This window comes from Cottoperca gobio, chromosome 8 (genome assembly GCF_900634415.1).
Source record: "Cottoperca gobio chromosome 8, fCotGob3.1, whole genome shotgun sequence".
NCBI lineage: Eukaryota > Metazoa > Chordata > Actinopteri > Perciformes > Bovichtidae > Cottoperca > Cottoperca gobio.
This window is the reverse complement of record NC_041362.1, coordinates 15,429,331-15,444,298: the sequence shown is the minus strand read 5'-3', so window position 1 is coordinate 15,444,298 and position 14,968 is coordinate 15,429,331. Positions and strand designations below refer to the sequence as shown.

At 41.2% G+C, this 14,968-nt stretch overlaps 1 protein-coding gene across 1 annotated transcript; it reads left to right on the top strand.

Annotated features, from left to right (window-relative positions):
• Positions 1-947: 947 nt before the first annotated feature.
• nptxra (neuronal pentraxin receptor a) lies at positions 948-13,905 on the top strand (the record flags this gene model as incomplete). Its single annotated transcript, XM_029437047.1, has 5 exons — positions 948-1,715; positions 7,691-7,973; positions 8,412-8,653; positions 9,541-9,720; positions 10,811-13,905. Coding segments are annotated over 5 exons (1,704 nt in total), but the record flags the coding sequence as incomplete, so codon positions are not given.
• Positions 13,906-14,968: the final 1,063 nt, after the last annotated feature.

The window sequence follows — 14,968 nt, the reverse complement described above, 5'->3', positions numbered from 1 at the left end:
ATGTATTTTTTACTGGCAAGCATGGTTTAATGAAACTCGCTAATAGGAGTCACGCGCACGCACGCACACACACACACACACACACGCGCACACGCACACACACACACACACGCACACACACACACACACACACACACACACAAACCCCCGCAAGGACCATTATTCTGTCATCTCTGCTGCAGTAGAGCTGTTCCATAGGAGGCCTTGAGGCTGACTTATGACCGTCCACACGTCGCATTACAGAAAGCCTGCAAGGTGTTGCTGAGCAAAAAATATTAACCCTAAGGGAGTGGAAAAACCATTCCTGATGTAATATTCTTAAATGATTGTTATGCATGCGAAGAAGATCAAGCTTGAAGAAAAATAAAATTCACAAAGCAGACACTGATAATGTCCCCTCTTCATTGATGCTGTGTGGGGCTTTTAGCACATGCTGCCTCATCTGTATGATCGGAAATCGGATGTGTTATTGAGAGCAAAACATTTTTTTTTATAGGATAGGATAATCGTACCACATATTGCAGAACACTGCTGGAAAAGTTAGCTCTAGGCCACTGGAAGAAGATAAAATGGACAGAAATAATGTGGTATCACACTGCATGGATCTCCCTCTCTCTCGCTCTCTGCCCCCCCCCCCCCCCCCCCTCATTCTGCTTCAGTATTAACAGGCTGTATTTCTGCTTGAATACCGAGGACATGCGCGCTGCACAGGAGGAGGAGGTGTATCACACACTGTCAGCTTCTGATGTTTTGTGTTGACTCAATTATGGTGCGGATCCCTCATTTTATAATCGACTGTTCTTGTGGTAAAGAGAAAAAGTGAGGAAGATTGTTTTTTTCTCCATTGACAGACATGCAAATAATTTGACACTTTTGTTGTTTTGGAGCTTTTCAGTTTCTCACGGAGTCAAATAGTTTATTATTATTATTAGATTTTTTTCTAATAATTGATCGTCCCCGTCGCCACCCTGAAGTTCATCGTTATTATCTTGGCCGCCGGGATGGTGGCCTTCATCGGAGCGGTTATCTGCATCATCGCAGCCGTCCACACCGGATCATCCAGGGCTGCCGCGGCACAACAGCAACCGTCAACCGACAACCACTCGCTGTATCCGAACGCGGCGGTGCAGAGCCCCGCTGCATCGGGCTCCGTGGCCCGGGCCGGATCTCTGGGCGCTCTCCATGGTTCTGAAACGCCCGATTCAGAAGTACCAACATTCAACATCGGGCTCGGCGGGCTGGACGGGGTCAGTGGACTCACCGGGCATGACCCGGCGGTCAGTCGACTCATCTGCACGCCGATACCCGCCGGGGAGTGCAACCCGAAAAACTTTCAACAACAAGCGGAAGACCCGTCGCTGTACGCGGGGGAAGACTGGGGCTACCTCCGCACGACCGCGGAGGAGCTCCGGCAGACCGTCCTGCAGCAAAAGGACCAGATATTAACAGACCAGCAGACCATCAGGGAGCTGACGGGGAAACTATCCGACTGTGAGAAGGGGCTGGACGGCAGGAGCAGCAGCGCGGACAGACGCGGCAGCGCTGCGGGGCTGTGGGGGGGCAAAATCACGGCGGAGGAGACGCACCTGGAGCGGATCATGGTGCGGGACAGTCCGGGTTCGACGCCCGACGGTGTCCACTTGCTCACCGTTAGGGCTGTGGATGAACTGGAGCAGGCTATCACACAGCTCAAAGACCGCATAGAGAAACTGGAGGTAGGTAGAGTGTGAAGAAAATCATCCCACCACATAAATCATATCCTTCATGCAGCTAAAACAACACCTGAGAAGCAGTCTTTGGTCCCACGTGAAGATTCATCTGGTGCTTTATTGTCTGAGCTTTGAATATGAATGTAGTGTAACTCCAACTCTACATTTTGCCATAATACCTGATGATCAGAGTACACATGTGGCTATATTTGTCTCTTCTTCACTCTTAGTCCCTTTTAGGATTTCTGGGCGAACATGAGTGGTTTATGAAGGCAAGGGTTCTTTAATATTAGATGAGAACAAGTGAGTTATCCAAAAGGCTTCATGGCAGCCATATAAAAGACTCTCGTCTGCATACTTACAATCAATTATAAAAAATATATATATCAATTTCAACATGATTACATTTTGAAATGCTATTGATGTTAATTGCTGAAAACATCACTAAGTGACTTCATATAATCATAACTTCTCTTAATGCCTTTAATAATACATGAATCGATTGCTTTGGCGAACGTGTTAGTTTCTCACTCCAAGAAAACAGACTGAGATTTAGAATGAAAGGCAGGGAAACAGAGAGAAACAGAGGTGTGGGGGGGGGAGGGGGATGAGGGCGAGGGTAGATGAGGAGAAAGGTAAATGGGGAGGAGAAACGCAGCAGAAGGAGGAGGAGAAGCAGAGAGTATTGCAAAATAACATGAAACATGCCCACATCTGACCAGAATCTGATGATGTATAACGTCATTGTAGGATAAAGAAATACCATACATAATGTATGAGTTGCCTATATTTGTAGAAAGCGCAGACTAAACGTGCTTGTCTGCAATATAGTACTCCTCTCTCTGTGGTAGTGTATGTAGGACATGTCGCCACTATCATAGATAAAACCCCCCAGAATGCATAAGGGTTTAATAATCCCCATGTTTTACACTTTTCAGGAACACATTTCCCTTCGTCAGGATAAGATCTGAACTGATTTCACAGGGCTCAGGGTGATATGTAGTTGAACCTAAAACACAATACTATAGTGTGTGTTTATTTTACGTTAGCACAGTGTGGTGTTTACATCCGATGTTATGTGTCTGTGTTAGCACTCATCTGGGAATCCTAGTCAGGTCAAGTAACTGTGTAAAACTCATATCCTATTTCTCCACAATCATTATCATTCAATCACAAGAGTGTGAGGCTTAAAAAATCAATATAAAAGGGAGAAAAAAAACTATATGCTTATTTGCTTTCTTGCTAAGAGGTATATGAGAAGATTCATATCACTCATATCTGTCCATTCAGTATGCAGCTACAGCCGGCACCAGTTAGCTTAGCTTAGCATAATGACTGGAAACAGGGGGAAACAGCTAGCGTGGCAAAATCTACCTACCAGCACGTCTAAAGTTCACTAAGTAGTACAAGAGGGAATCACCAGAGGCCCCAAGATACGATGTTGTCGCGATATTTAAGTCGCATTACCATATTATTGCAATTTTTAAACATCTTTGTGACATGCTGAGTATTGCGATAACATAATATTGCAATATATTGCAACTTTTGTCAAATGCAATTTGCAGTTTCTCAACATCTCTTTTAACTAATACGTTTTCGATGTCTTTCTCCGATGTCTCCCTCTTTTATTGGACAAACTTCCTGATAATTCCGCTGACCTCATCAGAAAAAAAAGTCAGCACCATCTAGAAAACTGAAAAAGCAGTTGCTACCAAAAAGTTAATATGTATTTGCAATATTAATTAATCATTTGTACAATAAAACATTGATACTTGGTGTCCGTGTATCGATATCAATTTTTCCTCCCCTTACTTATTAGCACGTTATATTTCATTTGAGTAATTTATACAAAAAACAAAAGTGTATGATCAACTATTTATGGATTTTATGGGAGATAATGTTGGGAAACACACAACACATTTTAAGGGATCTTACAGGGTCTATTTCTTGGCCTAGCAACCTCCTGGTGACTGCGCCCAGCCAAGAAAAAGTCCTTAAAGGAATGTTTAACTATTCTTGTAAAGACGAACATTACGTTAACTACAGCATGGTGAAACCTTTTTAAATCAGCCACTGGTTGTATTGCCAGGCGTGATGTCATGTCTCAGCAAAATCAATTATTAATTGGGTGCAATAGGCATAGGCATGTGACTGACCTAATGTATAGATTCACTGCTATAATAGTAGTAAATACATTATATTACCTGAGCTGTAGATGTGTTTAAACATCACAGCAAGTGCAGAGAGTACTTCACAATATGTTTCTATAAAACCCACACTGAACCAGTTTTCATCCTCCCATTCAACCCCATGCTAGTTTCTCTATATGTCCTGACCACGTGAGGCAAACACGGTTATATGGTGACAAATGGTATCAATGTGCCGTTACTGTAATGCTTTTCTACACCATTACATTTGGTACCATAGTCTCTGATAGCAGTATGGCCAGTTATGATTTTTTTTCCTGCAACATCAGTAAGATTTCCATCATAACCAAAAGGCTCAATGATCGTAAGCGCTCTGTAATATCAAGCTGATCCTGCTCCAGTGTGCAGATTTGAAGATTCTTCGCACTGTGCTTTATCCTTTAGTGGGTTTATGGTTGTGTTTTAGATGAGTGTGAGTAGCAATATGTTTTAGCTATGTGGCTTATTTTCGAATAGAAAGAATAGATGCTCTTGTTTTCATGCAGTTGTTTGACATTAGGCTGACATGTATGTGCAGCGTGGATGGCTGCTAACTGACTTTAGCACTTTCAATGTTCATATGAGCTCTGAAAGTTTCACATTTATGCATCTCTGATTCTAACATTGTTTCTTGCTGTGTCGTTCTGCAAACAATTTACCTCCATTAAAAATCTCTCAAAAATGCAGAAATTGCAGCTTTGTTGAAATAGAAGTGACAATTATAGTGTTTGTTGAGTACCTCAAACACATCAACACCTTGAAATTCTATGACTGGACATAATAAACAAAACCTTAAAAAAATGTTTAAAATCAGACATAAATCCACAAGATCACAACTTATTACACCAAGTGTTAAAGCGGTGCTTTGAGCCAACATCAGCATGCTAAAGTAACATGCTCACAATGACAACGCTAACATGGTAATGTTAAGCCAGCATATTAAAACGTATTTTATTTAAAAAATGTGCCACAAATCAATTCATTTCCTGAATCAACTAACGTTAGTGTTATTCATTCCCAGCAAGTCAACACTTAATTCCCCAGATCCACTTTGTGTGAACCAAAACGACAACATCCAATCAAGTTGCAGGAGAGATGTTCCTGACCGCCATATTGAAAACATTATGCCAAAGATAGTTTTGATTGTGAACAAGAACTACTAGGTGGTCAACAAAAAACTAATTGCAGTATGCAAAACATGCAAAACATGCAAAACATGCAAAACATGCAAAACATGCAAAACATGCAAAACATGCGGGTCGTAAATGGCATTAAATGTGTTGAATAGCACATTTTGACTTGTTTTGGACTTGGGGTTTAAGTGCAAAGTCTTGAGACTTACTTGTGAATTGCAAATCGATGACTTGGTCCAGCCTCTGCTAATTAACACTCAGCAACTTACAGCTGACGCTGATGGGAATTAGTCATTAGTTTTAGCAGATTGTTGGTCATGAACCAAAGTAATTGGCAAATCAACATGTTGACCAGATGATGGCGCTAGATGAAAAGTTAAGGGATCACCAAAGTTATTGCAATTCACCCTGTGAAAAACAAAGATATCTACAAAATGTCATGGCAATCCCCCCAATAACTGTTTAACAGCCTAGTCTGAACCACACGTCAACCTCATGGTGGTCCCAGAGGGAAAGTCAGAGATCACTTCTACATTAGGACTCATCGTCTGGGGACCATGAATGTCTGCACAAAAATAGATTAGAAATTTCACTGAATTATGACTTGTTGCTGGGGGGTAGGTGAAAGTCTTTGTTATTCATCTTTTGAGGAGCATCTCGTTATAGTTGTTGAGATATTTCAGTTCGGACCAAAGTGATGGACGGACCAAGAGACTGACAATGTGTGGCTGATAAAAATACAAGAGGCACACAGATGTAAGACGCATTCAACTTGGTTGTCGAGTTAGTGTGGATACTTAGGTGTGTAGTGCTGTATTTGATGTCTTAAGGACAGTAATGATGCTTGCAACACCCTTATGCAAATCTCTTTACTTTGTACACGGGATGTTTCACTTTTTATCGTTTTTGCTCTAGAAATGTTTGACATCTGCACATGTAAATACCTGCCTTGAAGCCTAACCCCAGGCTCAATAACAGAACTGTCAAATATATTTGAGAGTAGATCTCAGGAAAGCAAATGCATCATAGAATGCGATCCATAGCAAGTTGCATACCTATCATATTGGTTTCAGTTTCAAAAGACATCAACTATTACAGCATATGTGTTTCTACTTGAAGATAATAATAATGATGATATTACAATTTCCTGGTGGGAAATATTTATAATACTGACGATTTTGGTATTGATTTTACCAGAACATGTAACTATATCGTTAGATAAAAGGGTTTCGAGGGATAGTAGTTATCATTGCAGGAAGTAAATCCCCTCCCCTATGGCCTTAGTTTATCTGTATCATCTCATACAATATAGGTGACAGCTGCACACTGTGTGGCTTTTATGTATTGGTCTGTACTTAGTGTTTTCTGTATGAATTCCCTTGTGGTAGCTCTGTATTTCTCCTACATAGTGTGAAACCATATGCTCGATGGATATACAGGATTACACAGGTTTCATGAATCTTGCAGCGTCTGTATTTCCCACATTCCACCCTTTGGGAAAACCATTATGCAGCGGAGCCTAGCAACTTTGTTGTTGACTGAAATAGTTGACTGTCTTGGCAGCTTTTTCATATCCAAAACATCATGTTTGACACTTGGATACAAACAGTTGTGTTATGTTCTCAACAAGAGCTAGTACGTACCCTACTTCAGTCATGCCACAGATTCCAGAGCAATGGGAAAACGTCAACAAATACAACCCAGAATATTGCACAATAAATTCTGAGCAATGGTGCGAAAACTGCTTTGTTGTAGCTAAACTGTGTTAAGCTTTGAGATTCAATATGAAAGACAAAAAACATCAAGCTTGACATTTTTGGGAAATATGCTTATTCACTCTCTTGCTAAGATACATGTGAGAAGATTTATACCACTCATATCTGTCCGTTCAGTATGCAGCTACAGCCGGCACCAGTTAGCTTAGCTTAGCAATAAGAATTGAAACAGGGGGAAACAGCTAGCCTGGCTCTGTACGAAGGTAACAAAATCCACCTACCAGCAGGTCTGAAGTTCAGGAATTAGCACATCATAATTTGTTTGAGTAATACGTACAAAAAACAAGAGTGTAAAAACAACAATTTAAGGATTTTATAGGAGATAATGTTGGGAAACAGGCCATATCGAAAGCCATCGGCCATCAGTATTGATAAGCCTCTCAGGGCAACGGTCAATATTTTGGGCGTTCTGGTGTAGCCAGCGGATATCCTGGCCAAGACTACTTATTGTGTGTGCTGTTCATTTACACTCTTTAGACAACTTTAGATGCGAGAATGGAGTTGGAGTTAAAACTATTCCTTGCCAGGGTACCTAGCATCCTTACGGCGCCTAGCCAAGAAAAAGTCCTTAAAGTAATGTTGAACTATTCCTTTAAAAGACAAAACATTACATTAACTACCTTTTTATTTCAGCCCCTAGTTGAATCCCCAGGCGTGATGTAATGTCTCAGCAAAATCAATTATTAATCAGGTCTAATAACTTTTCCTTGCATTGGTATTCAACCAACCTAATGTTGAGATTCACTGCTATAGTATTAGTAAATACATTCAATTAACTGAAGTGTAGATGTGTTTAAGCATGACAAATGCAGAGAGTACTTCACAATATTTTCCTGTAAAACCCACACTGTGACTCAGTTTTCCTCCACCGTCTCCCTCCTCTGCAGTCAGACATTGGCCCATTTCCTCACAACCAGACGGACAGCAACACCTCAGGAGCGCCAGAGGAAGGCGTGATTTCTGGCGGCCAGCAAAGGTTGGCCGATCCCGGACACAGAGGTGGTGCTGACAGGCCCTGGAAGATACAAGACTTGGAGGGGGAGCTGGAGAGAAAGGTGGAGCTGCTGGCGAAAGAGAGAAAAACTCTGAGGCTGGAAACTGAGAAGCACAGGCAAGACATCGACCATGGCATCAATAAACTGCACCACCGGATCTCAGGACTGGAGGGAGGTGGGTACTAACACACAGCAGGAAAGGGAAGAAATAATCAGAATGTGTGTGTTTGTTTTAATGTGTAAATGAAAATATAATAAAGGGTTATGTTGAGAGAAATAATAAGCAACCGTGATGAATTGCTTTAATGACGTCCCTAATGATGAGAAATAATCTTTCATAAAAGTTACCTCGGATGTTTAATTTTTGTATTACTGTTAAGCAAATCAAGCCACAGGGTTTCTTTATGGTGAATAAATTATGTTTAAAAAGATCAGAAAGACTATGAAATCAATTCCCTGCTTGGAAAAGACAGATCAGATGTTTTGATGTGAAGAAAGTGGAGATACATATAAGAAATGCAGGGAATCTATTTGATCCTCTTGCCAGATAGATGAAGTGATTTCTCCGTGCACTCTCCATCACTTCTTTTGTTTCCGTACTCGTGCTCTCAAGGTGTCTCAGGGCATTCATTCCCAGAGGGCTACAGGCTGTCCTTCCCAACCCGGACAAACTACATGTACGCTGTTGTGAAACACTCCATCCCAGCGCTGAGGGCCCTCACCGTCTGCCTGTGGCTGCGGCCCGCAGAGGGAGGAATCGGGACACCTCTGTCTTACGCTGTTTCCGAACAACCCAATGAACTGGTGCTGCTGCAAGGCCTGCATACCCCCACTGAGCTGCTCATCAATGACAAGGTACCGTATCAGTCAAGAGTGACGCAGTATATCTGAACCGACCTATCCGCTGCTTGAGTGCAATAGATTTTCCTGGGGAAAGATTTACGTTATGTATGGTTAGTGGGTTGTAAGTCAATCGTATTGATTAATATGTATTATTAAGTCAACATTTAAAGCATTTAAAGTCTCTTGAGAGTCAACCAATATCATACATGAAGAGAAGTTTAGTGTAATAAATGCAATGTTAATATCTTTTTCAGATATCGACACTGTATACACAGTATATATTGTTTAATATGTCAATTATAGCAAGATAAATAAAAAATCAAGATATACAAAAATGTGCATGCATTATTACATTTGCATGTACTTTTGCACGTAAACATATCTGCAGTCCCACTATCTGATCAAATATACGCTATATATCTTTATATATATATTATATATATATATATATCTTTGATTTTTCAATATATTTGTGTTAATTGTTGAGAAATTATTTACAAATTAGGAACTTGTTACAGTGAACTTATGTGCTCACAAAATCTTATAAAAGAGCCATTTTATCACACAAGCTTAAATAGCCTCATTTATGTGTTTCAATTGCAAACTAATGTGCCACAACGACAGCGCTGCAGGGTGGTATAATGCAGTGCTGTGACTTTAGGTATAGTTTAATGAAGTCATTATGGTAATAGATGCCTGGAGGAAAAGTTATCTGTCCTTGGATGTCTTTGGGACTCAGGAAATATAACAGCCAACTTAAAAAGCAAAAGAGAAATCAAATGTCAGAGGGATGTCAAACAGCTATATAGATACAGCGTGATGACATGTCTTACCTCCAAACGTGTGGTTTGAAGTGTAGAAACATCTACTTCCTCTGAACTGTGCTCTTCTGTTCCTAGGTGGCGCAGTTGCCTCTAAACCTCTCCAGAGGCAGCTGGCAGCACATTTGTGTGAGCTGGAGCCAGAAGGGAGGAGCCTGGCAGGCCTACCAGGGGGGAAAGCTGAGGGGCGAGGGTCACGGACTATCAGCCGGGCATCACATCAAACCTGGAGGAGTGCTCATACTGGGGCAGGAGCAAGTGAGTGCATGAATGAGGGAAAGACTGAATGAATATAGTTTTCACTGATTACAGGCAGGATTACTCCGAAATAAATCTGATTTGGTATGGCCTTCAGGCTACTGCTGACTACAGCGCTGCATGCAAATAGTAGATTACCTCCTGTAGCTGCAGAGCGATTCACTTACTGAGTTCTCCATGAGTTCTATACAAAAGTAGTAATTAAATAAAAGCATGAAACACTTAGTGAAAGTAAGACACAGTAAATCTACAAATTCAATTTAGTTTTGAGTATGATGCTAAACAATGTGTTGAAGTGGTGTGCTATGTTGTAGTGTTGGGTGGATAAGGTGTGTGTGCGTGCGTGCGTGCGTGTGTGTCTGTCTGTGTGCATAATCGTCATAAGCAACAAGGGAACAAGGGATGGCCTCTTTTGCCGTCTTTCCACCCCATGGTTTGGCTCAACTCATTCTTGGTACCGGGTGCTTTTCTCTATTTCGTTTTCCACTGCAGATAGCACCCCCTCAGTGTAGGTGGGGGACCGTCTGCACTTCGTCAACACGACGTAGTGTTCAGCATAGTTTTGCAGGCTGCCATTTTTTAAAATCTGGTTCCAGCACAAACATTTTTGCAGCCGCTATTAAAAGACTGCAGGTTTGTACAGGGTGTCTCGTGGCGATTTTCTCTCTGACCAATCAGAGGTTTCCATCTTTTAGTATCGGCTCAGCTCGACCGAGGTGCCACCAAAAAAAGTTGCTGGTACTGTCCACAACTTTTGCTAATGGAAAGCAAAAAGGAGCGAGTCGAGTTGAGTAGAGCCGTGCAGTACCATTCAGTGAAAATGTGGCATTAGTTCAGTAGTCCTGCGTTCATTCTGTTCACTTTTTATCAAATCTCCATCTACCCACAAGCAAGTTCACAGTCTTGCCCAAGGCAGCAAAACTGTCCAAGCTGAGCCTGTGTGTGTGTGTGTGTGTGTGTGTGTGTGTGTGTGTGTGTGTGTGTGTGTGTGTGTGTGTGTGTGTGTGTGTGTGTGTGTGTGAAAGTAAAAGTGTTTTTTTCTTCAAACACATCCTTTTGGTGATACATCTTTACTCTTCTTTCTCTACAGGATTCCCTGGGTGGAGGTTTTGACTCATCCCAGGCCCTGGTTGGAGAGCTGTCCCAGGTGGGTCTTTGGGACCGGGTCCTGTCCTCCAACCAGGTGGCTAGCTTGGCCCGCTGTGGCAAAGTAACCCAAGGCAGTGTGGCCCCCTGGACCGAGAACGGAGTTGAGGTTTACGGCGGAGCAACCAAGGACCCAGGGGAGCCTTGTAGTAAACACAACAGGAGTTCTCAATGACCGATGGGGGAAGGGGAAGTGAAGGGAGATAGGAGGGGTAGAGTTGTAGTCCTTTCAAGAAGGTAGGATTCTGCACATTTCATCTCTGCTACAGGATTTTCTAAACAATTCTATGTGGCATGGACTGACAAGTTAATACAAAATCACCACACGTCTAGCAACCACATCCAATGCCTTCATGGAGGTCCACTGGAGAATAGTGCAATACAAGATGATATTTCTCACAAATATAGCTGTAGTGTTGATACAGATCACAGTAACTTAAAAGTTAAAAGAAACGTTTTTAATAGATTTGTGTCCAGATTCAGGCGACAGTAAACTATTTTGTCATTGGTCCGAGCTCCTCTGCGCTTTGTTAGCAAACCAGTTGTCAAATCAGTGAAAGCAACTAATTTAAATGTTAACATGGGAATACTAGCAACAACTGAACAGGCTGCAAGCTATTAATTAGTGAGATCATTTGTAAGCAATGACACAGTGATGGTTAAGTTACCAAGACTAGAATAATAAGATGACAAACTGTCATTATCTCAATTTTAAAGGAATTCTTAAACATTTTGGGAAGTATGCCCTATACTTATTAATTTTCCTGCTTAGAGTTAGATGAGGATTGAGCAATACCACTCTCATGTCTGTACAGTAAATATGAAGCTAACGTCAGCAGCCGTAGCCTGTACAAATCTGTACAAAAAGTGATGAAACAACTATTTGTTTTTGTGCGGATTGAAAGAGGAAATACATTGTTAAAAAGTGAGCTTTAGATGTGATGGTAGGCAAAATGTGTTACCTCTGGACAAAGCTAGGCTTTCTTTCCCCTGTTACCATTCTTTATGCTAAGCTAAGTTAGCTGGCTGCTGGTGGTAGCTTCATACTTAGCTTACATACATGTGAGGGATATCAATCTTCGAATCTAACTCTCAGCAAGAAAGAAAACAAGTATTCATTGATTTAAAACTGTGCAGAAGTGACCACTGTCTTGTCATTCTGTTGAGTTGAGTTGTTCACAGCTGCTGTCGGAGCTGTTGACCTCCACTCTGGCTGCCAGAAGTTGTGTAAAGCCAGCTGAAATCCCTCCATGAGTGCAACAAGGTCAGAGTGGAGTTAATTAAGGGCTGCGACAGCTTTAGAGTTGGGAGTAATGGTAAGGTGATGAAAAGCGGTGGAGAAAGTGGTTGGAATGTTAAGTAGTAGATGGCACCAAGGGGTGGATGATGAAAAAGAAAGGAAAGAGGGGGGACGGGGGGGAAATAGATAGATCGGGCACTTTTAAGGAGGGATGTTACAATGTTTTCACCTCTGCATGAAATATTAATATTCCTGTAATGTCTTTCCACTGCACCGTGCAGCTGACACGTTTCACAAAAGAGGACAGTGCCTCCTTCATCCATGGCTGGTTGGTGGCTGTCTCTGTGTTTGTCTATTAAGGCCTGATGCCAAATCTTAAACAAGAAGTCTTATTCCCTAAGGAAATCACCACCACTAGCTGATTGTTACTCTTTTTTGGGGGCATTTTACACATTTTTGACAAGCCTTCGCCCCATGTATGTCATTCTTACAACTTTTACTTCATCTTGAAGCACATTTTATGTTCTTTAAAGGGGACATATTATGCTCATTTTTAGGTTCATACTTGGATATATTTTGGGTTTTTACTAGAACGTGTTGACATGCTTCATTGTTCATGCTGTCTGAATACTGTATACCTGTATTCTGTCTGAAACTTTTAGCTCCTGTCTCTTTAAGTCCCCCTCCTGAAAAAGCCCAGTCTGCTGTGATTGGCTTGCGAGAAATATATGGTGCATTGGTAGTTCTTAGACGTGGGTGGACATACTCAGATGGGGGGGACAGTATGTTCTAATGAGCCAATGAGCATAAAACTGAATGAGCAATCTTATTTCGGTTTGTGGGTTGGTGACACTCCAGATATCCAAATGTGTGTGCACAAGCACTGAAAAAAGTGAGTTTTTCCTGATACGTCCCCTTTAAATTCATGGTCTTGAATGCAAGCTTCAAACATGCATAACATATACCTATGTTATTTTCAAATGCACTCACAGTCATTTTAACATTCTTAGATATTGACTGTTTCTTCTTTGCCATTGTATACATGCAGCCACTCAATAATGTGGTTTGATTAACAACCTGCAACCTCCAACTCTTCCAGCCTTCCTACATTCCTGCACGTGATAAACTGACGCTAGAGCGATAACTGTAGCGCCATAGTTTGACTGACCGAGCTGCCATATTAGAACGCCTTCATGAGAGATGATGTTAGATACAGATTGTTCATTTCAAACACTGGCTCTCTCTAGCATAAAACATCCTTAGTAGAAAGTGCCTGTCAGGGTGATTGTACCCATGTAAACAAATCATATAATTTATAATTCTGACAGAAAATTCACGCTGCAAGATATTTTGAACTAATTAAGCATCAGTGTTTCTGTGAATTCCCTGGTAGATTTGAAAACACAGAACTTGTGAGCAGAGCCGCCAAACTGGTGCTAAATCAGGTCAAAATCATCTCGCCGTGCCTAACAGTGTTTTGGATGATGCCTCTCAATCTGCAGTGTTATTCATCATATTATGCCTGGTGTCTGTTCAGCTCATGTAAGAGCTTTTTTGGGGCTTTTTGACAGTGGTGTGACATTATTCTCTTTACACTTATTGGAATTGAAAGCTTTTGGCAATTGATTTCTTACATGACAATTCCGATTTTTTTTTTTCACTGTATGCATTGGTATTTGTGTATTTTCATGTTGTTGTTTGTATAAATACTGTATGTCCATGTCTTGTATGGTGTTGTATTGTTCTGCATATGTGCCGTGTACAAACCTCAAATCTTTATTAAAGTCCTAATTTTCAGATGTAAAGAATGTGTTTCTTTTCTTACTTACTATCTATATACGCTTCAGAGAAGAAGTGATCTTATATTCAAGGACATGCCCACACACACACACACACACACACACACACACACACACACACACACACACACACTTGTAATTCAAGTGAAGCAGTAACAAAGCCCGCTGCGAGAGCAAACCCTCCGAGAGTGCTCTCAAGACTCCACAAGAAAAATATTTATTTCTTCAATGACATAAACATTAGTATATTTCTTTGTTCTCCCGGTTCATTCTGCTCCCAAGCAACTTAAAGAAGAGCCAAGGAACAAAGCCCAGAGCCGAGTCCCTTGGGTACAGCAGGTGGTTCTATTTCAGTAGCATGTGTGTGTTTTAGAGGCATAATGGGTTCAAGACCTCACATTCAGTGAAAGTCTTAAATAGACAGCACACTATATAAAGGTATGGTTTAGGCCTGTAAAGATAGATACATTTTTAGAGCATTTTAAAGTAGCTCAGTGGCGCATGAAGCCAAAACAAATTGACTGTTGGAAATAAAATTACTGGATTCGAAAAATTAATTGCAAGAAAGCGATTAGGGCTATTTCCAAAAATGTTGATCTCTTCTAAAATGTATCTCTTACTTAAAATCCCATATGACCAAAACATAACTGTGAGCTTTCAAAAACTGCTGGTCTATTTAAATGATTTGCATACATTTTCGTCAATTGTTTATCTTATCATGTCTATCCCCGCATGCCACTATTGTGTAATCTCAATATCTCTCTTTTTCTATATATTAAAATAGACACATTCAATTCTCACTCAGCATTCATTCCCCCAACCTCCCTGTCATCCTTCATTCTCACCCTCCTCTCTCATCTTCTCACTCCCCCTCTCAGTGGCTTTCTACTTAAGACCCCGTGTCCTCCTCCACTCCCTGTCAATTGTCGCCTGCTGTTAACTCAGTCCCTTCATTCCTTATGTCCCATTTCTTCAGCCAAGACACCCTCAACGAGTCTACTGACAAAAAAAAAAGACAGTCATATCCTCCGTTTCTTGCTGTCACGAAACTGTCATTTGGGAA